The 27,077-nt window shown below is 42.0% G+C and overlaps 1 protein-coding gene and 1 pseudogene across 3 annotated transcripts; one reads left to right on the top strand and one right to left on the bottom strand.

Annotated features, from left to right (window-relative positions):
* Positions 1–16: 16 nt before the first annotated feature.
* Positions 17–9,039, bottom strand: LOC136490839 (dicarboxylate transporter 1, chloroplastic-like; annotated as a pseudogene).
* On the top strand, positions 2,860–7,326 carry LOC136490840 (uncharacterized). 3 transcript variants are annotated; one of them, XM_066487028.1, is made up of 5 exons: positions 2,860–3,282; positions 3,366–3,437; positions 3,595–3,673; positions 4,289–4,372; positions 4,528–7,326. In XM_066487028.1, the coding sequence occupies exons 2-5, from the start codon at positions 3,375–3,377 to the stop codon at positions 4,626–4,628; spliced, it is 327 nt and encodes a 108-aa protein (XP_066343125.1). In that variant the 5' UTR covers positions 2,860–3,282; positions 3,366–3,374; the 3' UTR covers positions 4,629–7,326. The 3 variants fall into 3 exon arrangements, with proteins under 3 accessions (XP_066343125.1, XP_066343123.1, XP_066343124.1); XM_066487026.1 differs by having other exon boundaries at positions 4,286–4,372; XM_066487027.1 differs by lacking the exon at positions 2,860–3,282 and having other exon boundaries at positions 3,346–3,437; positions 4,286–4,372.
* Positions 9,040–27,077: the final 18,038 nt, after the last annotated feature.

The raw sequence follows: 27,077 nt of genomic DNA, 5'->3' as shown, positions 1-27,077 counted from the left end.
ATCCAAATCTAATGGACCAAATAAAAAACAAATTAACAGATTATTTTTATGAAATACAAATTGAATAAATTCAAAACAAAAACAGATAAAAATACAAATTGCAAATAAAAATAAAAAAAATTACCAGATCAGCCAGTCCGAGCTGCATCAGCTGCGCTGGTGGCATGCGCCCGTTGCTGGTGGCATGCCAGGTTAGTAGGTAGAAGCAAAATCTAGTTCTTGTCTGACCACTTAACCTCTAGACCATTAAGTTTTCTGACAGCCTTCTCACCATCCTCTCTGTGAACGAAGTTGACAAAGTCAAATCCCCTGCATGATCCAGTGCTCTCATCCTTTGGGACTTCCACATGGCTTATAGGGCCAAACATGGAGAAGAGCTTGAAGATGTCTAAATCAGCAGTGTCTTCTGAGAGATTGTTCACACGGATAGAGTTCTCATCATTCTCTCTTCATCATACTTGCTCCACTTGTATCAGCACCTTCGCTTTTCCCTACAATCGAAGATACAAATTGAAGCAACGAAAAAAAATTATTTAGCCAGAACAAGGGGCAGGAGATGTATGTTTTATGAGAAAGGAAGATAAACTATATCAGCTACATTATAAAGATATGTCATGGCTGTAGGAGAAGAGCTTAAAGCAACTCACTGGTATGCACTAAGAGATTATTCACAGGGATAGAGTTCTCATCATTCCTTCTCTTCATCATACTTGCTCCACTTGTATCAGCACCTTCTTTCTCATATTGCAGAGTAGATTGTAGGGTAGAATGAGACATAATATGTTTAGTAATAGAAATTATGCACTGTATGCAAGTACTGTAATTCAATCAAGGTTAAGAGACTGATTTATGTACACACTATCAAGCAGACTGGAATAATACATAATTCAGGGAGAATGACGAGTCATAAAAAAGTGAGGACGCAAATTTTGGTTATTTGGTAACACTAACTACATTGATTCCATTGTGAGCACTTGGAAAGAGAATTTTTCCAAGGTAGATGGTGGTTTTGCTGTTCTATAGGACTATAGGCTATGGGGTTTACCAGGAACTACTAAGCCACACATAAATCAGTCCAGCTCACCAAAGTTCAAGCACGATATAAAGCCCATAACATGCAAGAGAGCCGAACTGCACGAACAATTAATGTTGTCTCTAGCGGCAAATCAATATTGAACAGTTCTAGAACCAACACAATGACTATATCAATTCTATAAGAAACTACAATTATGCCTGCATTAGTCAAGAATCTCAAGTTGGTTATTTGTGTCCGCATTAGTTAAAAACCACATCATTTTTGTTTCATCTGCAAGACACCTGAAAAAATAAAAAAGAAAGATGCTGCTTCTTACCTTCTTGCTGCTCACTGTTAAGCATATCTCGGGTCTTGTTCTCACTTTCCACCCTCTTGTCAAATTCAATTTTCATTTCCTGAAAATAACAAAGGTCAGCTTTGGGGTCAATATAAGACACCTGAAACTTAAACAACCGGTGCTTCTTACGGTTAGATGCATATATAGATCATATATAAGACACCAAAAATTTAAACAACTGATGCTTCTTACTGTTAGATACATATATAGATCATATACATCTAACATCTAACGCTTACCATCAATTTTCTGGCTAACACTTCAAACTTGTTAGGGAATGCACCCATCTTCTCTGAGTCCATTCTTATTTTCTAAAATTTAAATGGGTTCATTTTAGAGTCATAAGACACTGAAATTTTAAAATAGAATGGTGAAACAACCGGTGCTTTTTACCTTCAGAAAACTAGCAATGAGATTTTTATTGTCCCGGTAGACTTTCACTTGCTAGCAGTCTACTGGGATAATACAAGGAAGAATACCTCCCTGGATTTCCCCAGTATTCATCTTCTCAGCTGTATAACACTATTTTCCCTTTGTGTTATTTCACGTCACCCCAAATCAACATATCTGTAAGGTCCATTAAAGCTTCTAAAATGAAATAAAGTTAGAACTCAACTAGTAAACAAATGAATCATTCATTTTCTATTGCTGAACTGACCTGTGAGCTTTATGTTGTGCTGTAGTTTCTCAAGTCTCTCTCTGGTTAGTTCATTATTGTTCTGTTTTTCTTTGTTTACTTTGCCTGAGATAATCTGGCTATTCTCCACAGAGCTGAAGAAAGAGTTCTCCATTTCTTCTTTTGTTTTTGGAGCTCGGATGTGGTCCAGTTGCTACGATACCAAACCACAGGATCGGCTTCTCAAGGGTTTTACCACAGACCGACCAACGACGTCTTTCCGCTAGCGGTCTGGACAACGCCCAGGGACACGGGGTGCCCTGTTCCAGCCTTTAGCCACAAGATCCTTGGCAAAAGCAAAGGCACGCGACAACATCTGCAAAGAAAGAACATCACTTAGAACATGATTACAAGCCAAATATGAACTAAATTTTTTTATGATAGGATCTAACATTTAAAAATAGGGGATTTTTTTATGGTAGGAAAATTTTGAAAATAAACAAACTAAACATCAGGATTTTTTTTCTGTGTGCTGGAGAAAAAAAAACCCTAATATTTAGTTTATTTATTTCCAAAGTTTTTCCTATCATGAAAATTCCCCTGTTTCTAAATGTTAGATCCTATCATAAAAAAATTTAGTTCCTATTTGGCATGCAATCTTGTTTTAAGTGATGTACTTTCTTTGCAGATGCCGTCACGTGCCTTTGATTTTGCCAAAGATCTTGCGGCTAAAGCCTGGAACAGAGCACCCCGTGTCCCTGGGCGTTGTCCAGACCGCTGACGGAAAGACACCGTTGGCCAGTCTGTGGTAAAACCCTTGAGAAGCCGATCTGCGGTTTGGTATCGTGGCAACTGGACCACATCCGAGCTCCAAAAACAAAAGAAGAAATGGAGAACTCTTTCTTCAGCTCCGTGGAGAATAGCCAGATTCTCTCAAGCAAAGTGAACAAGGGAAAGCAGAACAATAATGACCTAACCAAATAGAGACTTGAGAAACTACATCACGACATAAAGCTAACATGTCAGTTCAGCAATGGAAAATGAATGATTCATTTGTTTATTAGTTGAGTTCTAACTTTATTTTATTTTAGAAGCTTTAATGGACCTTATAAAGATGTTGATTTAGGGTGACATGAAAGACCACAAAGGAAAAATACTCTCCAAGTGCTATACAGTTGAGGAGATGAATACTGGGAAAATCCAGGAAGTTATTCTTCCATGTATTGTCCCAGTGGACTGCCAGCAAGTGAAAGTCTGCCGGGACAATAAAAATCTCATTGCTAGTTTCTGAAGGTAAAAAACACCGGTTGTTTTCAACATTCTATTTTAAAATTTCAGTGTTTTATGACTCTAAAATTAACCCATCTCAATTTTAGGAAATAAGAATGGATTCAGAGAAGATGAGTGCATTCCCTAACAAATCTGAAGTGTTAGCCAGAAAATTTATGGTAAGTGTTAAATGTTAGATGTATATGATCTATATATGTATCACCAGTTGTTTAAATTTCTAGTGTCTTATATATGTATCTAACAGTAAGAAGCACCGGTTGTTTAAGTTTCAGGTGTCTTATATTGACCCCAAAGCTGACCTTTGTTATTTTTTAGGAAATAAAAATTGAATTTGACAAGAGAGTGGAAAGTGAGAACAAGACCCGAGAGATGCTTAACAGTGAGCAGCAAGAAGGTAAGAAGCAACATCTTTCTTTTTTATTTTTTCAGGTGTCTTGCAGATGAAACAAAACTGATGTGGTTTTTAACTAATGTGGACACAACCAACTTGAGGTTCTTGACTAATGCAGGCATAATTGTAGTTTCTTATAGAATTGATATAGTCGTTGTGTTGGTTCTAGAACTGTTCAATATTGATTTGTCGCTAGAGACAACATTAATCGTTCGTGCAGTTCGGCTCTCTTGCATGTTATGGGCTTTATGTCGTGCTTGAACTTTGGTGAGTTGGACTGATTTATGTGTGGCTTAGTAGTTCCTGGTAAACCACATAGCCTATAGTCCTATAGAACATCAAAACCACCATCTACCTTGGAAAAATTCTCTTTCCAAGTGCTCACAATGGAATCAATGTAGTTAGTGTTACCAAACAACAAAATTTGCGCCCTCACTTTTTTATGACTCGTCATTCTCCCTGAATTATGTATTATTCCAGTCTGCTTGATAGTGTGTACATAAATCAGTCTCTTAACCTTGATTGAATTACAGTACTTGCATACACTGCAAATTTCTATTACTAAACATATTATGTCTCATTCTACCCTACAATGTGCTCTGCAATATGAGAAAGAAGGTGCTGATACAAGTGGAGTAAGTATGATGAAGAGAAGGAATGACGATAACTCTATCTCTGTGAACAATCTCTTAGTGCATACCAGTGAGTTGCTTTAAGCTCTTCTCCTACAGCCATGACATATCTTTATAATGTAGCTGATATAGTTTATCTTCCTTTCTCATAAAACATACATCTCCTGCCCCTTGTTCTGGCTAAATAATTTTTTTTGTTGCTTCAATTTGTATCTTCGATTGTAGGGAAAAGAGAAGGTGCTGATACAAGTGGAGCAAGTATGATGAATAGATGGAATGATGAGAAATCTATTCCGTGTGAACAATCTCTCAGAAGACACTGCTGATTTGGACATCTTCAAGCTCTTCTCCACGTTTGGACCCTATAAGCCATGTGGAAGTCCCAAAGGATGAGAGCACTGGATTAAGCAGGGGCTTTGGCTTTGTCAACTTCGTTCACAGAGAGGATGGTGAGAAGGCTGTCAGAAAACTTAATGGTCTAGAGGTTAAGTGGTCAGACAAGAGGCCCTATAAGTGATGATCGTGACCGAGGCGCCGTGCGCGGCGAGGAGGCAGCCGATGTCCACGATGGGAATCATTTGGCTGGTGGCCGGCCATGTGATGACCACGAAATGAGGCTTTGGGCACAGGGTGACCTCCATTTCCTATATTCCTGTCACCTTGTCAAGACTGCAAGAACTTTGCACAGGGGTGGTATACTGGTATCTGCTTGTAAGGATTCACAATGCATGTTTTGCTTCTGCTAGCAGAGCTTATATATACCGCAGAACTGCAGCGGACAAAGCCAAGCAAAACAAGATTGGTGGCGACATATGCATTGTCGTTTTTGTATAGACTGAACTCTGAACTGATAAGGACTGGCTGGATTTATCCAAACTCCACAATTTATTTATTTTTTTAATTTTTTACGAAGGTCCAAATTCCACAATGTGCAGACTTCTCACGATGAGCCCACACTATGCCGACGCTCGGCATAGCGCTGGTGCTAGACGTACGCCTACTTCCGCCGTAGCTTCACCATGGCATTCGTCGGTTTGCATAATGCCGGTGATTTGCAGAGCGGCGGGTTTGCATTGCGCCGGTGCTGCTTGTCAGTGTGAATGTTGCTACATTCGTTGATGTTCCTTTTCTAAAAAAAACATTCGTTGATGTTATTGGAGATTATTTGTTGGTTTTGTAATTTTGCTACATTCGTTGATGCTACAGAAATGAGCTTTGGTTATTGGGACGTTGAGCAATTCGATTTAAATTTGATGCCATGACATTGCTGGCTTACACTGATCCTGAATGTTGCTTTTTTTTTTTTTTGCCTACAACTGTTCTCCGACCACAGCCCCTTGCAATTTCTCACGACGGAGGCTGCAGATTAATCCATCCGAGATAGAATATGCATGTATTATTATGGGATTTTAGTTACAATAAAAAAATTCATTTTTTAGCAGGTGCTTTTGCATCCCTTAATCACAATATAACTTTGCCCATGGCTGCCACAAAGCCCGCAAAATGATAGGCCCTTCCATGCGGGACTGTCCCCACGAGAACTCTAGCGGCTTGTGTAGACGCTTGGCAGACAACCGTTTTCTCTTATTATCGTGGTAATTTTATTTTAAGCCTTAATAAGTGTTAATAAATATGAAGATTCTTTTTCGTTTGGCAAATACAAAGAGTAATACTCCCTCCATTCTACACTGTAAGTCGTTTTTGGCCTTTTTAGATACTAGGTAGCAGTGCTCGTGCGTTGCTACGGGACAACAAAACTTTTGTACTAAAAACACACAGATCGCACGATAAATAACAGTACTGTTTAATAAAGGTACTTTTGATTATCATGAAAAAAGTATTAACATGCAATATTATCTTGTCTATAGAGCTAGAACCTCTTTATAGATGATATTCATTGAAAATATTATCATTTAACAGTTTCTTCCCCTTGTTCATGTTCTTCTCAACAATTAACACGAAGGGGAATACGACGAAAACTTATTGCAACATAAAACTTGGATGACATAGATACAATCGGAACCTTTGTATAAAGTTAGTAAGGTTCCTAACAAAAACTATCAAAAACTCCCAGAGGGAGCCTCAAGCCTGAGGACGGCTAGAGAACCAAAGAGCTAAGCAAGAGAATCTATACAAGAAGAAAAGCAACTCGTTTATCTTCACACATTCTGAGAGCTTGAAGTCTAGCCTCACAAAAAGAGGACATCCAAAAAGTACAAAGTAAAAGAAGGCCGGCTTCCTCACAAAACTTACTGTTTCATTCTTTAAGAAAAAGAAGCATACTATTTTCTCACGAGATGATTACATTAAGCACATTTTTTCTTCACCAATTAATAGTATAAAAAAATTCATGTATGAAATTAACATGTTGAATGATATTGGGAAAGAAATAGGATGAATAATTCATCTATGAAGTTATCATGTTGATGGATACTGAGAAAGAGATGCTTCATACTTTCATGATAAGCTTTGATTTGATCAGTAACTAAAACTACTCATGGTTTTTTGAAATTGCTTGTTGCCTCACATATGTTATGCACAAATCCTGATGCTGGGACTCCAATACTGGCGCAAAGAGGGCTCAGGGTCAAAAGGTCTTTTCATCTAATCTTTTAATGGGTTAACAGCCAAAACTGATGGAAGTGTCAAATTAAGGCATAAAAGATAGATCCAGTGTCATATAAGGGAGAAAAAGATTTTCAGGGCCATAAAGGAAGCATGTCAGGGGCCTGAGGTGGTTCCATATGTTCTGGTCCCTCTGTGATCAGAAGTATGGATTTTAATTGGGTGGGATCTGTCAATCTGTGATGTTATTATGTCTTTGAACTCGTTGTGTTTGTAATTTCATTGCTTCAAGTAATAAAATTCAGGTTTCTCGTTGTGGGAAAAAAGAATAAAGCATGTTAACTTCCATTGTCAAATAAGGAATTTTCTCACGAATAAAGAAAAAACCTTAACCTTATAAATGCCAAGAGCCAAGGCTCATGAGAGATGAGAGTTGTGTGAAGAAAAGAGAGTGTACCTTCACAACAGTCTCACTGAACCAAGAGATGAACCCGTATTTGTTGAGGTAGCCAGCCATTGCTATAAGTGCTGCAAACCATGTAAGCGGATCCCACGCCACAGACTCTGCCAAACACTCTTTCCATGTGACAACCCCTGTGATTAGGCGCAAGAATTGCTGCAGACACTGCATCCACACTCAGCATTCCTTCAAAGATCCAAAGACCAACCTGGCATGCAGAGCAAGGGCATAATTTTCAGTGAAGAAAAGTGGATCCAATTCCTATTCAAGTTAGATGTGACAGGGCAATGAAAAAAACTGCATTCAGTGGCAACGACTGTCAAGGATATGAACATTACAAAGTCACAGGTCAGAGTTCAGTCGATTACTAAACCATTGATAACAAGAATCCTAAGACTCCAAAGACATCAAATGGTGCATCCACTCATAATAGAACACTATAAACTACTTATGAAAGATAGCTGATAATAATTTTAACCATCAGGATTCAAGGCATAAATAAAGAACACTAATAGCACAAGAAAAGTTCAAAGAATGCTAGTAAAGGCTATAGTAATGCCAAAGAGTTAAATGTTGCGAGAAAATGGCAAGTATATGTATATATATCATTAATTATATACCGTAAGCAGCAGCGTGCCGGCCATGATCTTCTCCTCCGTGCTCATGGGTCCCATCTTGGTGAGCCGCTCCTTGGCCAGGCGTGGCGCATCGGAGCTGGCCTTCACCTCCGGCGGGTAGATCACATAGAGAATGAGCGGCACGAGCACGAGCGACAGCAGCCCCGGCACGATGGCGGCCTTGGCCCAGAGCGTCCATCCGATCCCCTGGCCGATGGTGGCAGCCGTGAGGTTGGCCGAGAGCGGGTTGGCCGCCATGGCGGTGAGGAACATTGCCTACGAGACGACGGAGGTCTGGAAGCAGGTGAGCATGAGCCAGGCCCCGAGCTTCCGCTCCGTGCCGTCGCCGGCGCGCGAGCCGCATGCCTCGCAGAGCGACTTGACGAGCGGCAGGAAGATGCCGCCCGCGCGCGCCGAGACGGAGGGGATGGCGGGGGCGAGGAGCGCCTCGGCGAAGACGAGCGAGTAGCCGAGGCCGAGCGAGGAGGAGCCGAAGGCGGCGACGAAGGCGTAGGCGACGCGGGAGCCGAGGCCGGTCTTGATGAACCCGTGCGCGAAGAAGGAGGCGAGCGCGATGAGCCAGGGGATCGGGTCGCCGAAGGCCGAGAAGGCCGCGGCGAAGGTGAGCGTCTTGGTGAGCACGGCGGCGCCGAGGCCGAGCAGGGCCATCGCGCCGAGGGGCAGCGGCTGGGTAATGATGCCGATGATGGTGGAGAGGAAGATGGTGAGCAGCTGCCACGCGTTGTGGGGCACGCCGGTGGGGGCTGGGACAAACCAGATGAGGACGTCGATCGCGAGGGAGGCGAGGAGCGGCTTGATGGCCGCGCCCTGCAGCGCAGGCTTCTTCGGCGGGGCGGCCGGCGCCGGGGACGGTGCTGGGACTGGGTCCGGGGCTGGGGCCGCCGCGGCTGAGGCGGAGGCGGAGACGGGGGTGAGGCCGCGGCGGGAGGCTCCGGATGCGGTGGGGGGTGGGGCCAGCGAGGGCTTGGAGGGGAGGGAGTGGGAGAGGGAGATGGGCTTAGAGGAGGAAGAGGAGGAGGAGCGGCGTGGACGCGTTCGCGCGGCGACCGGCAGGGCATCGCAGGGGAAGGTAGACCGAGGGAGCGATGGGTGCGGGATTGTAGCCGTGGTGCAGACGGTAAATAGATGTCACATTAAAAAAATATCTACACTTTATTTTTTTAATCGTAAGAGATATAGGCAGGACGAAGCTACAAGCAAATCTACTCTGTTGCTCTGTCTAAGGGCCAGTTTATTTGGACTTCTTGGAAGCTTTTGAACCTTTGAAAAACCAAAAAGCTTCCGGAAGCCAAAAGCTAGAGGCTCACTAGCATGTTTTACAATGGTGCCATGGCATTAGGAAACTTGAAACTGGTTTCGTCCCTTTACATAGATATACTATACATCTGGCATAGCATATATTTATATTCATATCAAAAGTTATGCCTAAGAAAACACAGAATGATTTACAATTTGAAACAAATAGAGTAGATTACACATATACTTTATGTGTTTTCAAACAAAATAATTTAAACAAAACTTATAGACATTTGTAGGTTTTAATGTCTAACTAAATTTTACCACAAACATATACCTCACTTGTTTTCAAACAAAATAATTTAGAACTTATGGATACTTGTAGTTTTTAACGTTTGACTAAATTTTATCACAAACAACATGTTTATTTGACCAAAAGTAGTACTAGTTTTTGCAAAGAATTTGAAGCATCACAAAACTGCAAGATTATCACATCAGTTGTCCCAACTGCAATTTGATTCATTATTGATACTTTGATATATATATATTCTCTTTGTCCCTTTTTAAGTGTCGCCTAAATTCTCGCTAGTCAAACTTTCTTAAGCTTAACTAGATTATAAAAAATATTAATAACATTTGTATCTCTATAAACAAATATATTATAAAAATATATACCATGATTAATCTAATAATATTTATTATGCACTCTAAATATTAGTAACCTCTTGTATATATTTGGTCAAAGTGAGTATGTTTCACTTCTCAATACTCCATCCGTCTCTAAATGTTTGTCGTTTTCGTTTCCCGATAAACAACTTTGACTAAATATATATTAAAAATTATTAATATGTATGTTACATAATTAATATCATTGGATAGATATTTGAATCTAGTTTTTTAATAAATTTATTTGAAGATAGAAATGTTGCACATATTTTTCTATAAATCGAGTTAAATTTATCGGCACGCCAATCATGGCGACGGTCAATTGGGGACGGAGGGAGTATGCGAGAACGACAGTTGACAAGACACGGAGGAACCGATGAAGTATTCCCTATGTATGTTGAAGTCGAGAAGTGGATATGAACCGAAGAATTGTATTGCGCACGCCGTCAGCATCAAGGCAGCAAATCGGTAAGACACGTGAACGGTGAACAATCGTGGAGCCGCTCCCCCATCTCCTGGAGTGAATATTGTCTTGTCTTCAAACTGTTCAAAGGTTCGTAATCGATGACGCCAATGAAGATATGCAACCTTTTTAGTGAAACAAAATTCCAACCATATGAAGGACAGCGATATCGCTGGGCGCTGGCCATACATAGCTATATCCAAATTGCTCTCAAGGGGCTACCCTACCTCTCGAAGGATATTAAAAGAACTTTTTTCGCTACAGCATGTGGTGATTAGAAGCACATTACACCACGTAATAATCCTCTTATCGTTTGGTTTCCCTTTATTTTAGAGGAATTATAATTACTTAATAAATTAGGCTATTTAGTTTGGAATGTGAGATTTCACAACTTTCCAAAGTTCACATTTAAGTCTATCTTAAATTCATAGGGTAGGAGATGAAAATGGATTCCATATATCACCATGCTATGTTTGTACTCTCCAACTTAAGTAAAGTTACATAAATTATATAGACTATATCAAATATATGTCTAAACTATAATTTATTACGATGAATTTAATTCCAAGGATCAAACGGGCCTTAGTGTATTCCTTCAAATCACCCTTCAGAGATTTTGTTTGGGGTTCCATACTAATCCTCACACGATAAATCTTAGAAATTATCAAAATAAATCATCTAACCATCAATTTGATAGCCTCTAATCATTGTAACAATATCATCAGATTTACCATGTTTTTTAAAAATCACGACTTCTACAATTATAAAAATAAATCCCTAAAATTTTTCCTAGATTGCTAGCTAGGTTATTGTGAAAAATAATCAAAGAGCCTGTTTAGATCCATGTGACTAACACCTAGTAAACTAATTTTAAGTCCATAAGTATCCAAATAGATGAGCTAATAGGTGGACTAATTTTTAGCTAAATTCCTAACTGTTCCCTCCACTCTAAATTATAAGACATTTTGATATTAATAGATACATAACTTTTGCTACGTACTTAGATATTAATTATGTCTAGGCACATAGTAAAAAACATATATCTAGATAAGCCAAAACGTCTTATAATTTGAAACTGGAATAGGGTACTTCTGAATGGTCCTAAATGGCTAGAGGGGAGTGAATAGCCTATAAAATTTCTACAAAAGACACTTAGGATAGCCGGTTAGTAAATAAGATGGTGAAGTAAATATTGCACTAGCACTACTCAAGTATTGCAAGCCACCTACCCAATTCTATAGGCTATGATCTCTATGTCACTCAACAACACTAGGTCACTACTTCTAAGCTAGTGAGCTCTTCAAAGACTAACTAAAAGAGCTTCACTAACCTCTACTTTGCACAAAGGTAAACTAGCTCTCAAAACTAACTACACTAAAGAGCTAGGTCAACTAGGAAAGTAATGCAAGGTAGAGAGGTGATGATTATAACAGCCAGGTGTAGAGGAGATGATCCAATCAATCACAATCACAATGAAAACCAAAGAATCCTCGGAAAGAGAGATGACATAATATTTTTTTACCGAGGTTCACTTGCTTGCCGATAAGCTAGTCCTCATTGTGGTGATTCACCCACTTGGAGGTTCACAAGCTAATTAGCATCACACTGCCAAACCCTCACTAGGGTGCCACACAACCAACACAAGATGGGGATCCACAAGCCACGAGCAATCCACTATAGGTGCTTTTGGCGCTTCCGCCAGGGGAATAAGCCCAAGCACTACTACACTCAGACCCTTCAGCAGACAAGTCATAACCCTCCTTCACTAGCTGAATTTCAGGTCCATCAGTAAGCACTCGATAGAGATGGTCATAGGCATCACTTGTCGGCAAGCAACCGACTGTGGATGACCTCACCACCGCTGCATTGCTTAATGATCCGTCTGTGTTGATGCTAACATCACAGTCATTTGGGCACATGAACCTGCCTGTGTAGTGCTCATCAGGACCGTCGCCTTGTACTACGACCCGACTGTATGTAGTGTGTTCTATCATCACATCAGGCGGACCGAGATGTCTGTGCTGGCGGTAAACATCACAGTCAGCCTAGGGCGTATGAACCTGTCGGTGCAATGGTCGTGCTCACCGTTGCTTGGGCGTATGAACCGCCTGTCGAAAGTTCATGGCAATGTTGCCTTGCATCACTGATCCGCCTTTGATGATCCTTTTTCCTGTGTTGGTTTACTAAGCGATTCGGCGGTGATACACTTTTGATCCCTGTCCGCATCAGACGAATAGCGGCGGTGATACAATTTTTTCAACGACGCTTATTTCCTCGATGTACAGTGATAGAATTGTACAATGTTTACACTAATTCAGCTAGGCCTTAATAGCTTAACACACAAGCATATACAGATATAAATCATTACATCCAAACATCATGCCCACAAATAAGAGTACTTTTTACAATAACAATGGATGCTAACATGATAAGTTTGTCACTTGATGTTGCATAACAAAGTACTGATCTCTATAGACTTACATTACGAAAACGAGGTAGCTGGGTTCCTCCTATGTGTCCACTCCTGCTTGCAAGGCAAACTATAATGAGTGCTTCATTTAGATTGGTAGCCAATGCATCATGGAACCCCTCTTCTTCCTCCCTTAACCTAATGCAGGAAAATTATTCAAAAGCACTCAGACTCCACAACCTACACAAAGTAGCAAAATTAATGATATTTAACGCATCATTCCTTTAGTTACCAAGCCCAAATTGGCCTATATGTAGAATCAAAACAATTACCTACCTGAACAAAGACATGTCGTAACAACAAAATATAGCATTGGCCTCTTCACTACTCTGCTAATTTCTCCATGAACAAAGGAACATAAGGAAGATAGTGTCCGCCGTTCATACATAATAGTTTCCAGCTAGTTCTAGGATAGCCAATGGCCAAGACAAGGGAGAACATGAACTTTACTATGGTTCATGTCATATGCAATCAGTGTTTTGTCCACCCCAACAAGGAAAATCAAATTCCATTCTAGGTGAACTACAATCACTCAGTAGGCCACATCGCAAACCTCGGTACCAATTTCAAGATATTACTGTCCAAATAGCTCTAGCGTGGTCACCTTATGCTTCAATGTCCATTTACTAGTACCGTAGTCTACGAGAATCTAGACTGAAAGCTCATACCTATGCAAAAAACAGTACATAAACGCAACTTTTTGTAAATAAAAGAAACCAAATAAGTGTTGCTAATCAATTTTTTTGGTGCTTAAATTGCCTGATAGCACTTCTAGCAAATAAATAGTGAGTGGCTTGTCCTATTTGGGTAAGCATGAAAAACAATTTTTATAAACAAAAATAAAATATAACTTGTATTTAGTACTTAAATAAAATTTGAAGTACAAATTTAGTAGATGAAAATGCAACTTTTGTTTTGGTAAATAGATGATGTTCAATAGTATTTTTGATAGCTCGATAATTGAATGTGAATTCAATTTCAGCGTCTAGAACCAAAATAACCTTAGGCGGAAAACCTAATGGCGATGCCTTTTTGGCATTTAAATTTTGATTAAATTTCTTAAACACTAGATCCATATTTTTGTACTGTTGGTTGGACCATAATGAGTACTTTAGCATGGTGTAGTTCATTGACTAGTTTGGTTTTGCATTGGCATTGCAAAAATTGCCCAAATTTTGTTGAAACACGTTGTAGACCGTGTGGTTAGCGCTTGGTTCACGAACCGGCGTTCAACGTGACGAACTCATGTTGGCACCTCCCTATCTTTCTCTCTGGTCGCTCTCTGGGAGTGAGGTTTGCTTCGCTAGCTATATGTTAGTATCAACTTTGGGTTCATGGAGTTGGTTGAGCCTTCGTCGAGTTAGTAAGTAGTTTTTGGCCCACTTTAATAAGCGTGCGTATCTTTGTTTTAGCCGTTTGGCCCATGGACACGGTCGCCTCGTGCGCGTGCGCAGCTGGCGCCGGGCTCGGCCTAGGGCTAGTCACGCCTTACCCTACTGGCCAGTGCTGCATGCTGGGACAACACCATGACGCGCCTCTCACCTCACCTTGCCCTCTTGCTAGCCAAGCCACGCCAGGCCGCTGTGTCGCGTGTAGGGCCAAGGTGAGGCTATGGTTGCCGTCGCTCGGTAGTCGTGGTGCCTTTCCCCGCACTCCGATTCACCTCGGCCGTTGCAGCGCTCGCCCTCCGCCACTCAACCCACCTACCACGCCCTGATCTCGACGCTATGGCGTGGTCTGCTGCATCGCGATGCCGCGCTACTGCTTGTACGTGGCCACGCGTAGGCACACATTTATGGTTCTATACGAGCACTAACCGACATGTCTCTTACCCTTCGCTCGTGCGGTCATGTCACTGCGCTGCCATGCTCTTGTCGGGTCTTGGCTGGGCCGCTTAAGCCATCCCCACTCTCTGCAACGTGGTAGTGGCAATGCACCCTCCCCTCTTCCTTCATAACCACTAGCTCATGGCTCCTCAGCCCAATTCCTTGCTCTAGTGGATAGCTTAGGAAGTCGGCTAGCCGTCTCTTTCCCCTCAAGCCCGGTAGAGCACTACTGATCGATAATTTGGCATTTTACTCACCGTCGGTCATGTGCGCCGCCGAGCCAGTAGGATTTGGGGGTAAGGCCCGAATTGTCGGTAACAGATCAAGAAGTTGCATCCCTAAACTCGCCTTGACCTCCTCTAATTGGTGTTTGTCTCAGCTGGCCAGAACCCTCACCGACGATGAGCTGACGCAGCCATGTCCGCCGTGGAGCGCCGCTACCATGCCTGCACGCATGTAGCCTACCCTGCCCTGCCTAGCCTCCCTTCGTCTTGACCATCGCCGTAGCAGTAACCTTGGTGAGTCCTTGATGCTTGAGCGCCAGCTCTTTTACCTTGCCGTCGCGCAGCTGAGCCAGAACAGCCATGCCGCCATCGTGGATAGCCGCTCGCCACTGCAGCTTGCACCAGCGCACCTCTGATACTCCAACCACCACTTACCCTTGCGCGTTTGGCTATGCCAACTATTCTGACCGACCCTGTCAGGACACTGAATTCGATCCTCCAAGCTTAGATAGGAAGGGACGTCCTATAGATTATTAGCCACCATACCCAGTTTCAAGAATAGGATTGGTCGCACCTTCACTAAAGAAATTGATAAAAACTCATGATGCCCCCACGATCGTGACGTATCAATCTTCAAAGCGCAAGGCAGTCCAAGGGGCAACCCAGAAAGCCATTACTAGGAAAAGACTCCATAGAATGAGACCATCAGATGCTCAGGTAAACAATCCATATTCTTCTTAAACTGATATTCAGCTTCTAATCCTGTTTCTTCACAGTTATCAAACATTGTGTCCCAATCTGCTCTGGGTGCGGAACTGCAGTCCCAGGCGTTTGATTCAGCACCAACTGAACCTTCATCACCCAATCCTCAAAAGGAGCCGATTTTGGTTGAAATAATCGATGCTTCCAAGACAACAGAAGATGTAAGTTCTTCCATTTCACCCCCTGATGCTGCCAAGACATTTTTTTAACTTCTTGATTTTATTCAGTTTTTGCCTTTCATCTGACCATTTATCATGCCAGATACTCTCCAAGGAAACACCCACGCAAGAGCAGGAGTTTGGCAGTCCACCTATTGACAACGATCCTATTGACGTTGAGAATGATCCCATTGTTGACACTCATACTGCCGATTCCCTAGTTCAGCATACAACTGATGGTAAGAAAATCATATATCCCTTCTATCCTTACGTAATAATCATGAACTAAAAATTTTCCATGATATTTGCATATACCAACGTTGAAAGTTCAGAGCCAATTCAACCAGATATTATTGGTGCATCATTAGCTGTTCCACCTCTTCAGACAGAGACTACCACAGAAAAGGTATTGTATCCACTTCACCGTTCATTTTGTTATAAACTGATCCAAACCTTCTAATCAAGATTCTCTTATACATAGGCACTCAATCTTCCAGCTCTGAGCTACTCTTTTAATCTTGAGGAGTATCTAGATGAAGATGAAATTAGCTCGTCAGCCACCTCCTATAAGGAAGCTTTGTTAGAAGAGACCAGAAATCGGCTAAGGGATATATTACCAATGTTTGAGAAGAATATAATCGATTTGGTCCCAAACATTGATTCAATACAGAGAGTCTTCTTGGCTATTAATGGTGATCTATCCCCAATTCTCTCTAGAGTCTTGTCACCTTTATCCATTATTGAAGATCAGGCCCTAAAGGTGAAAAAGGCTTAGAGGAATCTGTCTGACCGTGAAGCTTTATTGGCCAAGAGGAACTCCAACAGGCAAGAGGCTAAAGAGCTGACACAGTTGATTGATGATTTGAAGAACTCCTTCCTCAGGATCTACCCAGAGTTGTCCCAATTAGAAATCAAGCATGCAGAACTTGAGAAGGAGCTAGAGAATGTGAAGGCTGTCATTGATCGTCATAAGTCCAACCTAGCTCAAATACCCGATGCCATCAAGCAAAAGAAACAAGAACTACTTGCCAAAGTCAGAGAAGGCAGGGCCATCTATAGTAGCCTCGAGGACATTCCTGGATCAACCGAAAAAGACAAGCAACAAATCGCAGAAGTTGATGCTATCCGGCTAGAAGTTTTGAAAGCAATCCAGGATGTTCTAGACTCATGATCTGTATATCAACGTGTATCTTGTGTAGAATCAATGATAACCATACTTTTTGTTGCCCCATCGTATTTCTTGTTTTCGGCTAAAGAGCGGATTTGAAAATAGTCGATTCTAGACCTCTAACCTTAATCCAATTAAGTCTGAAAACATGACCTTTATTAAGAGAACTCCTCGATCTTTTGTCCTTAGTCACCCAATGCCATATTCTCTTTGGCATTAGTGAGGTGGCGCTTTGCCTTCTATTAATTGCGGTTGCCTTTCGCACGTCCTGAGGCGTCCACCTCCTCGCTCCATGGCTTCTAATACCAGCCGAGGGCTCCAGCTTTGAATACATCTACACTCGCAACCACTCCTGTTCCTTTGCACTTCTTTGCCCTCGCAAACTCTGTAGCATCCTTTTTCCCCTCCTTGTAGATTCAATGGTCGGCGAGGACAGCCAGGGCAAGCATGTAGTGGAGGAGATTCCGGAGGAGAATATACCGGTGAACCAGCGCCTTCGACGCATGAGGTGAGATCGACATCTTCTATTCATGACAATGAACTGTTCTGACTTGTCTATAGGTTCGTTTTGAATGATAGTCTTCATCCTCTTCCTAGGGCTGGCGAGCCCTCTGATGCTACATCTTCTACACCGGCCTCCTCGTCGGATTCCTCCAATTCGTACAACGGCAATGACGCTCGGCGTTTCCTCTAAGAGTGGAGGGCAGCCCAAAACCGTTATTCTGAGGCAACTCAGGAAAATGGCCAGCTTGAGATCCGCCTTGGGGTTTCTCAAGCTTCCCTTCATGCCACCGAAGAAGAGGCCAGTGCCGCTCGGGCGCAGTTGGCCGAGTCCGACACCATGGTGGCGGGTAAAATGAATTCCATGAATGCTCTTATTCTAATTTCCATTGTCTTTATATTGATAGCTCTCCTATTTCTATTATGGCCAGCCTTGACGGTGCAGTTGGAGTCCCTCCAACTAGCGGCGAACGCGGCCGCGGACACCGTCAATGCTCGGGGCCCCCTCATCAACGCTCGCCTCCACGACATTCCGACCCGCGTTCAGGAGATCGCCCTCCATGGTGTCTGTCATGGCACATCGGTGGCACTGACCGTGACGTAGGTCTAGATCGGGCACGAACTCCACACCATAGAGACTGGCTTCCCGATGGGTGACGACCCTGAGGAGCATGAGGATTTGATCGAAGATTTTGTCATCGCAGCGGAGGCCATTGTGGACATCACATCCGCTTAGGATGTGGTGAACAATGTCTTCGATTAGTTTGTATTTTGGGCAAACTAATGAATAAAATCTTCTGCTCTTCCATGACCGTGTCTCAGTGCAATGTCCTTGTATATGTCATGATTGTCTTTGTTTTCCCTTTTGCTCTATAGGCGATACATATCGTATCGAATTTTATATCTTCAGGTTTATTTTTTGAACTAGAGGCAATACCCTTCTGGTATCAGCTATTAGAGCTGATGACTGAACCTATCAGCTGTCGAGCGTCGATCTTAAACATTGAGATAATACTCCTTCAATCATTTTCCATTGATCGCCTCTTGATGGGTTGCATTAGAACTCTTCAGATCAAAATTAAACAATTGATTAACCTAGGCCAAGCATCTCATTAAGTAAAACAATCTTTGAACTTCCTTTAACAAATCCATCAATTCTGGCTCATACTCAGGATTTGACTTAGCGTTCACATATGTCAGCCTGGTCCTATCTCTTAGACCAATGTCTATCTCCCTTAATCCATCGGCCGACGTGAAGCCATGATTATCCATCAAATCAAACTCTCAGAGCCGATTGCTTGGATCGATTGTTGGCTTTCATCACTGATCTTAATGAAGCCTCCTTCCCACAACTTGCTAGAAAAACATTCGAAGTCTTCTACCTCCCAGTATACTGGATCGGCTATTGCGATACTCATAGATTCATCAGCGCGAACCAGCTCGACATCATCTCCATGCCATTGAATCAAACACTGATGCATGGTTGATGGCACACAATAGTTTGCATGAATCCAATCATGACCAAGGAGTAAACTATATGAACATTTTCCATCGATGATAAAGAATGTGGTGAGCAGAGTCTTACCCCCGATTGTCAGTTCGACGTTCATTGCCCCCTGGGTCTTAGATGCATTACCCCTAAAATCCTTAAGCATCATATTAGTTTCAATCAAATCTCCTAGCCCCTTGCCAAGATTGTGAAAAGTGGTATAAGGCATAAGATCGACAGAAGCACCTCCATCCATCAATATCTTGTTCATCGGTTTCCCATCAACAAAACCTTTTACATATAAAGCCTTTAAGTGCTGATCCTTGACTGGTTTATCGAATATAGCCTGATGTATAACTGTCAACTTAGCAACTATCTCCTCATACTCTGATTCATCAAAATCTAAGTAAACTTCTTGATCTGCTGGAGCTCTGAATTCTGATGGCAATAGAAAAGTCATTTGAATATTAGCCGATGGTTGCTTTCTATCGGTTGTTTGCTTAGCACTCTACACTTGAGGTCTACCAAATGCTTGAGCCTGTTCTAGTTCTCTATTCCTTAGCCATTGCACTCTTCTTTTCTGGCTTCTTGTCAGACCTCCTAGACACCATTGGCCTTCCTGCCAAACAAATTCTTCCTCATTACTTTCTTCTTCATAATCAGCCCAATTTTGATCAACAACTCGCTTTCCTAGCCGATCATGAACACTTCTATTTTTAGGCACCAATCCATGTTATTATGATGATACTCATCTCGAGCATTGATAGACCGACGGTTGGCTTAAGATTGCCTGAACTTCCAATATTGCTCGCTGCATTCCAGATAATTATTTCTGGTAGGCAATTTCAAACCTTCATTCCAGTAATGTCTGAAAAAGGACAATTCCAATGTGATTCAGCTTGTTTCTTTTATACCTCTCTTTTTCCTACTGATGCTGGTATTCTTGCTCTTCTAACCAACGCTGATAATCCTTTTCCTTCTGCCGCTGCTATTTGTTCAATAAAATTTGAGATGTAACATGCGACCTTGTCGCCCCATCCTTCAATGTTTTTCCCTGCTCACATTGGCTCTTTTGTTGGTCACGACGCCTTCTAATTTCTCTATATTCATCCGCCGATATTTACATCCCGGGATCGACTGATCCAATTTTTTTTTATCTAACTAATATTAGGACTTTAGTCTTCCCTTTGAGCAGCCTAGCATCAACCATGTTCTGATCTCTAGGGAAAAGATTATCATCGACTTTCATCTTTCAAGGTGTACCAAATTTGAGCCTTCCTTGCTGAATAGCCCTCTGTATATGTTGCCGAAAAACTCTGCACTCATTAGTAGAATGAGAAGTGGCGTTGTGAAATTTGTAGAACTTCTTATTCTTCAACTGATCGGGAGGCAACATAACATAATTATCGGGCAACTTGATCTGTCCTTTCTCGAGTAAGAAATCAAAGAGCTTGTACGATTTTGTGACGTCAAAGTCATAGCTCTCTTCGACTCCTCTTCCCCAATGATTTGATACTATTACTGTCTTCTTACCCCAATTCCATTCGGCCGCAGCAACCTCTTCTTCTTCGTCGTCCTTATAGTCGTCATCGACTGAATATGGATTATAGGTTTCGACCATTGTGGTACTTTTCTAGAATCAGGTGTCTCTGCGCATATTTTGGAATTGGCTATGAGCGCTGCCACTCATTGAGCCAACTGACCCAAGTTGTCAAATTCTTGTCCTAGCAGCCTCTCTCTCCACATTGGCAACATTCTTTAAATGGCCAAAGCAGCAAGTTGATCATCAGTCGAGTTCAATGAGAAGCATAAATTTCTAGTATCTCAGAACCTCTGAAGAAGCTCGGTGCCCGATTCATTAGTTCTCTGCCTTATGGTCGTCAAATCGGTAATCTTCTTTTCTCCAGTCCTAGTATAAAAATATGTATGAAACTTCTTCTCTAGGTCAGCCCAATTGCAATAGAGTTAACTAGCAGTGATGAAAACCAAGTGAAGGCTAGCCCCAACAGAGACAAGGAGAAGAAACGAACTCGATGGGCCTCTTCAATGGATGCTTCGCCCAACTGTGTAAGATACCGACTGACATGTTCTATTGTGCTTGTTCTATCTTGGCCAGTGAACTTAGCAAACTCTGGGAGCCTGTAATTCATTAAAAGAGCGACCAAATCATACCATTCTGGATATGGGCGTTTGTACGAGAAGGTCTACACTTTTGGTTTTAAACCGAACTAATTCTTCATCATCTCGGTCACTTTAAGCAACAACTCATCATCATTTGAATTTGAATCTCTCTGCAATTGCTGACCCATCTATGGATTAAAATTTTGAGTACCCTGATACCCTGGATTTGGAATCATGTGAAGGGTGTTGTAATCTGTGTCATAATGATACCCTTATGCGATCTCTATCTATTAGGTCCTTTGTTGGTTTGCTGCTTGAAGTCTTTGGTTATAGATATTAGGATCTATATCTCTACGAATTCTTTGAACTGATGGCACTATTTTTTTGAGCCGACGATGGTATCTAGCCTGATGTGCCAAGATTGACCATTTGATTCTGAACTTGTCCCATCGGTTGTTGCACATGTTGTTCTGACAATCCAGGATTATACTATATGTGATTAGTAGTAGCACCCTGAACTTGCTCAACTGAGCTCTAAACCACCTAGACATCATCATTACTAGCTGGTGTTGTTTCCTGATGGCTAGTATCGGCTTGATTAGTCCCCTGAGTCAACGGATGTGGAATGTTGTAATAAGCTGGCCCAACCTGATCATCTAGAAACCCATGAAACACCTCTTTCATGGTGTTATGGAATGTGTTCAAGAAAACTTCATTATGATTCGACATGGCATCATGAATAGACTTGTTTATAGCTTCTATGAAGAAAACGCCTATCTTTAGCTTCATCCACATCTGTCTGCCCATGCAACAGAACTCTTGGTAGTGGATATTTCTGAACAATTGTATTGTCATGTATCTTGGTGTAGGACAACAAACACTTGTTCTAAAATTCTTCTATAGCTTTACTGATGACATCTTTATCTCTATCATGTAGGTCTTCATAAGGCACCATAAGGATGTCATTGTTGTTGTAAGCCGCCATGACGATTGTGATGTCCCACCAGGCGTGCCAAAACATGTGTCGGCACGAAAATGTGTCGACACATAGTAAGCTGGAAGGATCTGTTTGATGGAGCTGGAGATCCACTTGGCTTCAATGTAGGGGTAACCGATCCTACGAATTCCTCCCGAGACATGCTAGTCAATTTGACCCTACAATTGACAAGGAGAGAAAGTTTATCAATAATTTAAGGTGGAACATGCCGGTCTTTGCCCAGACAGTTCCAAGTGTGCCACTTCGGGAGCAGTCAGACGGGAAAATCGACTAAATAGCTGATACGCGTAGAAATCGGTTGTTACGGATAGTAAAGCTTATGGATCGCGATTAGTTTTATGTTGATAAGTACACTGCCCGCATATGTGAATGAGATCATTAGCTAGGTGGATATTACCAGTATGAATCATTGAGCTAATGAATCTAATCAGGAAAAGATATAGCATGCAAATAAATCGACTGTCTAATACCAATGGATCCACAAACGCTCTGAATCTAATCTGTTACCATTAATAGTGAGGTTCGACCGGATCGATGGTAGCTATGATGATAATAACAAACTAAAACCAAAGAATCCATAAAACCATCTATACTTCGACAGGCTTTCCGAAAGACTTGCTATACGTGAAGGCTTAGATGAATCGGCTAAAATAGCTGATTCAGGTGAAAAGGGACTACAACGTGTAAACAATCGATTGTTTCATATGGACAAACCTATGGACTCATCAGACTTAACTTACTATCTCTAACAGTGGGGTTCGACCGGATCGATGCAGCCATGATAAAGACAACAGATCAAACTCTTAAAGTACACAGATCTATTCACGCTTAACAGAATCATGGACACACACTATAGGTGTTAAAGCATAGGTGATCGGCTATTTAGCCGATGCAGGCATAGCAAACAGTTAAGGTCATGCCTAATCGAGAACAAATCTACTAACTAGCATCCTCTAAATCTACAGTGCCATCAGTGTGAGAGCTCTAGTTTGGTTTTGGTTAATTGATGAAACCCTAAGTGCTAACCTAGTTTATCAAAGTGATTATGAGATAGGTAGCACTACTCCAAGTGATGAAGCAATGACGAAGATCATGACAATGGTGATGGACAAATGCTTAAACTTGGAAAAGAAGAAAGAGAAAAATAAAAGGCTCAAGGCAAAGGTATAAAATATAGGAGCCATTTTGTTTTAGTGATCAAGACACTTAATGAGTGTGATCACATTTTGGATAGATAGCCGTACTATTAAGAGGAGTGAAACTCGTATTGAAATGCGGTTATCAAAGTGCCACTAGATGCTCTAACCCATTGCATATGCATTTAGGATCTAGTAGAGTGCTAACACCCTTGAAAACATTTGTGAAAATATGCTAACACATGTGCACAAGGTGATACACTTGGTGGTTGGCACATTGGAACAAGGATGAAGAAGTTAGAAGTGAAAACGAGTTAGTCACGAAGACGCTGGCGTCGGTCAACTGACCGGACGCTGGATCTGAAAGCACCGGACGCTGGCAGCATGCATCCGATCAAACTGGCCGGTCGGCACAGTACCTAAGGTATTGCACTGGACGCTGGTCTGCGTCCGGTCAAGGTGGACCGGACACGTCCGGTCGAAGAAATACGCCTTGGGGAGCTTACTGGAAACGACTGGACGCTGGGGCTTCAGCGTCCAGTCAGTTTTGCCGGTGCGTCCGATCAGTTTCGTAGCCGTTGGAATCTGACAAACTGTGTTTGAAGCAAGTGACGCGTGGCATCCATCGGGAGACCAGACGCTGAGTCCAGGGTCCGGTCAGTATGACCAGAGTGTCCGGTCAGAGCATGTTTTGCCCAGTGAAGGGGTATAACAGCTCTATTTGATTGGGGCTCTATATATAGCCCCATGGCCGGCTCAAGGGTAACTTCTTACACATTTTCATTGACATAGCAACCTTGTGAGCTTAGCCAAAGACCTCCCACTCATCTCCATCATTGATCCATCATCATTGTGAGATTGGGAGAGAATCCAAGTGAATTGCTTGAGTGATTGCATCTAGAGGCACTTGGTATTCGTGTTGCGCTGCGGATTTCGCTTGTTTCTCTTGGTGGTTGCCACCACCTTGATGGTTGGAGCAGCGGTGAAGGATCGGCATGAGTTGGTGATTGTTCGTGGCCACCTTCGGTGATTGTAAGGGGTGTTGTACCTTCCCCGGTGGAGTGCCGAAAGGTAACTCTAGTAAATGCTTGTGTCATTGAGTTACCTCACTTGTGGGTCGGTTCTTGCGGTGGCTTATCGTGTGGACGAGGTTTATGAAACACCTCTTAGCCGTCGAACCACCAAGTGTTGGTCGACACAATGGGGATGTAGCGTGTTGGCAAGCACGTGAACCTCAGGAGAAAATCGATTGTCTCTTATCATTTGCATTCTCCCAGTGATTGGTTTGATCTTCATCTTGTGATTGGTTCAAGTTGTGGCTCAAGTTGTGTTCAAATTATGGCTCAAGTTGTGTTCAACCATATGGGGGGCAAACCACCATTCTTTGATGGCACATGCTATGGTTATTGAAAGAGAAAGATGAGGATATATCTTGGTTCAATCAATGATCAAGTATGGGAAGTAACCGAGAATGACTATGCTATCATTGATCCCGATGATCCAACAAATCAAGATAAGATCAACAAGCAATGCAATACAATGGCTCTCAACACCATATACAATGCCATTGATTCCAAAGTGTTTGAGCAAATCAAGGATTGTGATAGAGCAAATGAAGTGTGGAAGAGATTGGAGGAAACATATGAGGGCACACCGACGGTGAAGAGTGCTAAGTTGTATATCCTCAAGGACAAGTTGACAAGTTTCAAGATGAAGGATGATGAGAGCATTCCGGAGATGTTCCATCGATTCAAGTCATCGTCAACGACTTGAAGGTATTGGGAGAGAAGATCAAGGATGATGATATCTCCCATCGATTCTTGATGTGCTTACCTCCAAGATTTGAGATGTTAAGATTGCTCATTATAAGCGGAGGATTGAAGGACATTACCCCCAACCAAGTACTAGGTGATGTCATGACACAAGAGACATACCATGTGGAAAGGGAGGGGGATGACAAGGAGGACAAGAAGGAAGAAAAGGACAAGAAGAAGAAAAGCATAGCATTCAAGGCTAGTTCATCATCATACAAAAACAAGGGCAAGTCCAAGAAAGAATCAAGTGATGATGAAGATCTAAGTGATATTGATGATGAGGCTATGGCTCTCTTTGTGCGCAAGATGGGCAAGTTCATGAAAAAGAAGGGCTATGGTACAAGAAAGAGAAGAGATCACTCCAAGAAGAAAGAGTATGTGAGAAGATGCTACAATTACAAGAGCCCCGATCATGTAGTAGCAAATTGTCCATACAATAGTGACAATGATGAGGATGAGAAGAAGAAGCACAAGAAGGATAAGAAAGAAAAGAAGGAGAAGAAGGAGAAGAGAATGACCTTCCAAAAGAAGAAGAAGGGTGGAGGCTATGTAGTCACTTGGGATAGTGATGGCTCATCGGATAGTGATGACTCTAGTGATGATGGCAAGAAGTCTATCAAGAGAGCACTAGCAAGCATCGCCATCAATAACAAGCCCTCCATCTTCGATACTCCATCAACATGCCTCATGGCAAAGCCTACCAAGGTAAAATATGATGAGAGTGATGATGATGAATGTGAAAGTGACTCTTGTAGGAATGAAAATGATGATGATGATGATGATGAGGAGTACTCCAAGGAGGAGCTCTTGGACATGTGTGAGCAAGTGCATGCTTGCAATCAGATGAAGAGAAAGGAGTGCAAAGAATTGCGCAAGAAAGTAAAATTTCTTGAGCAATCCTTTGATGAGCTCAATGCCACTCATGAGGGGCTAGTGGATGCCCATGAGAAGCTTGGCAAAGCTCACTCTAAGCTTGAAAAGGCTCACTCCTCTCTCATTAAGCAAGTCAAGAAGGAGGAAGCCAAGAAGGAGCAAGTGATAGTAACATGTGATGTGGGACTAACATGTGATCTTATTAATGAATCTTTTCATGAACCCATTATTGTTGCTCCCACTAACACTTCTTGTAGCACAACCATTACCACTCCACCTATGAATGGTACATCACTAATGGTGGAAAATGAAACCCTCAATAAGGAGGTAAATGAGCTCACTCGTGCCTTAGGCAATACCTATGGTGGAGAAGCCCATTTGCTAAAGTGCTTGGGTAGCCAAAGATTTTCTCTCAACAAAGAGGGATTAGACTATACCCCCAAGAAAGGCAAGGCGGCCTTTGTCACTCCCAAAGCTAGCATTGTGAAGGGCAATGGTCGGTTTTGCAATAGATGCAAGCAAGTTGGGCATATAGAGCAAAATTGCAAGACTAACAAGAACAAGCTACCTAATGTATCCTCAATCAAATTTGATTCTTGTTACATGCTTTATAAGGGTGCCAATGGTGTGAAGGCTAAGTTCATTGGTACACCAATTGTGGGCCCAAAGAAGAAGGCCATTTGGGTACCAAAGACCTTGGTGACTAACCTACAAGGACCCAAGCAAGTTTGGGTACCTAAAAAGAATTGATCTTCTTTTGTAGGTAAATTATAAAGCCGGAGGAAGGCATTGGGTGCTTGATAGTGGGTGCACACAACACATGACCGGTGATTCAAGAATGTTCAATTCCATCAATGAAAGCAAGAGCAAAGGGATTGATAGTATCACATTTGGTGACAATAGCAAAGGCAAGGTCAAAGGGCTTGGTAAGATTGCAATATCTAATGACTTGAGCATTTCCAATGTGCTACTAGTAGAGAGCTTGAACTTCAACTTATTATCGGTAGCTCAATTGTGTGATCTTGGTTTCAAGTGTATATTTGGTGTGGATGATGTAGAAATCATAAGTGTAGATGGCTCTAACTTGATATTTAAAGGATTTAGATATGAGAATCTATACTTAGTTGATTTCAATGCTAGAGAAGCTCAATTGTCAACATGTTTGATCACTAAGTCTAGCATGGGTTGGTTATGGCATAGAAGGCTTG

The sequence above is a fragment of the Miscanthus floridulus genome, chromosome 11, assembly GCF_019320115.1.
Source record: "Miscanthus floridulus cultivar M001 chromosome 11, ASM1932011v1, whole genome shotgun sequence".
Classification (NCBI taxonomy): domain Eukaryota; kingdom Viridiplantae; phylum Streptophyta; class Magnoliopsida; order Poales; family Poaceae; genus Miscanthus; species Miscanthus floridulus.
This window is presented reverse-complemented; position numbering and strand designations above follow the sequence as displayed.

What these genes read in the sequence shown, in the direction of transcription:
- LOC136490840 (XM_066487026.1), top strand. Translation starts at nt 3,375, where the DNA reads ATGGATTCAGAGAAGATGAGTGCATTCCCTAACAAATCTGAAGTGTTA. An exon ending in TGTTAGCCAGAAAATTTATG is followed by an intron (nt 3,438 to 3,594) that starts GTAAGTGTTAAA and finishes GTTATTTTTTAG; the next exon opens with GAAATAAAAATTGAATTTGA. An exon ending in CAATCTCTTAGTGCATACCA is followed by an intron (nt 4,373 to 4,527) that starts GTGAGTTGCTTT and finishes CTTCGATTGTAG; the next exon opens with GGAAAAGAGAAGGTGCTGAT.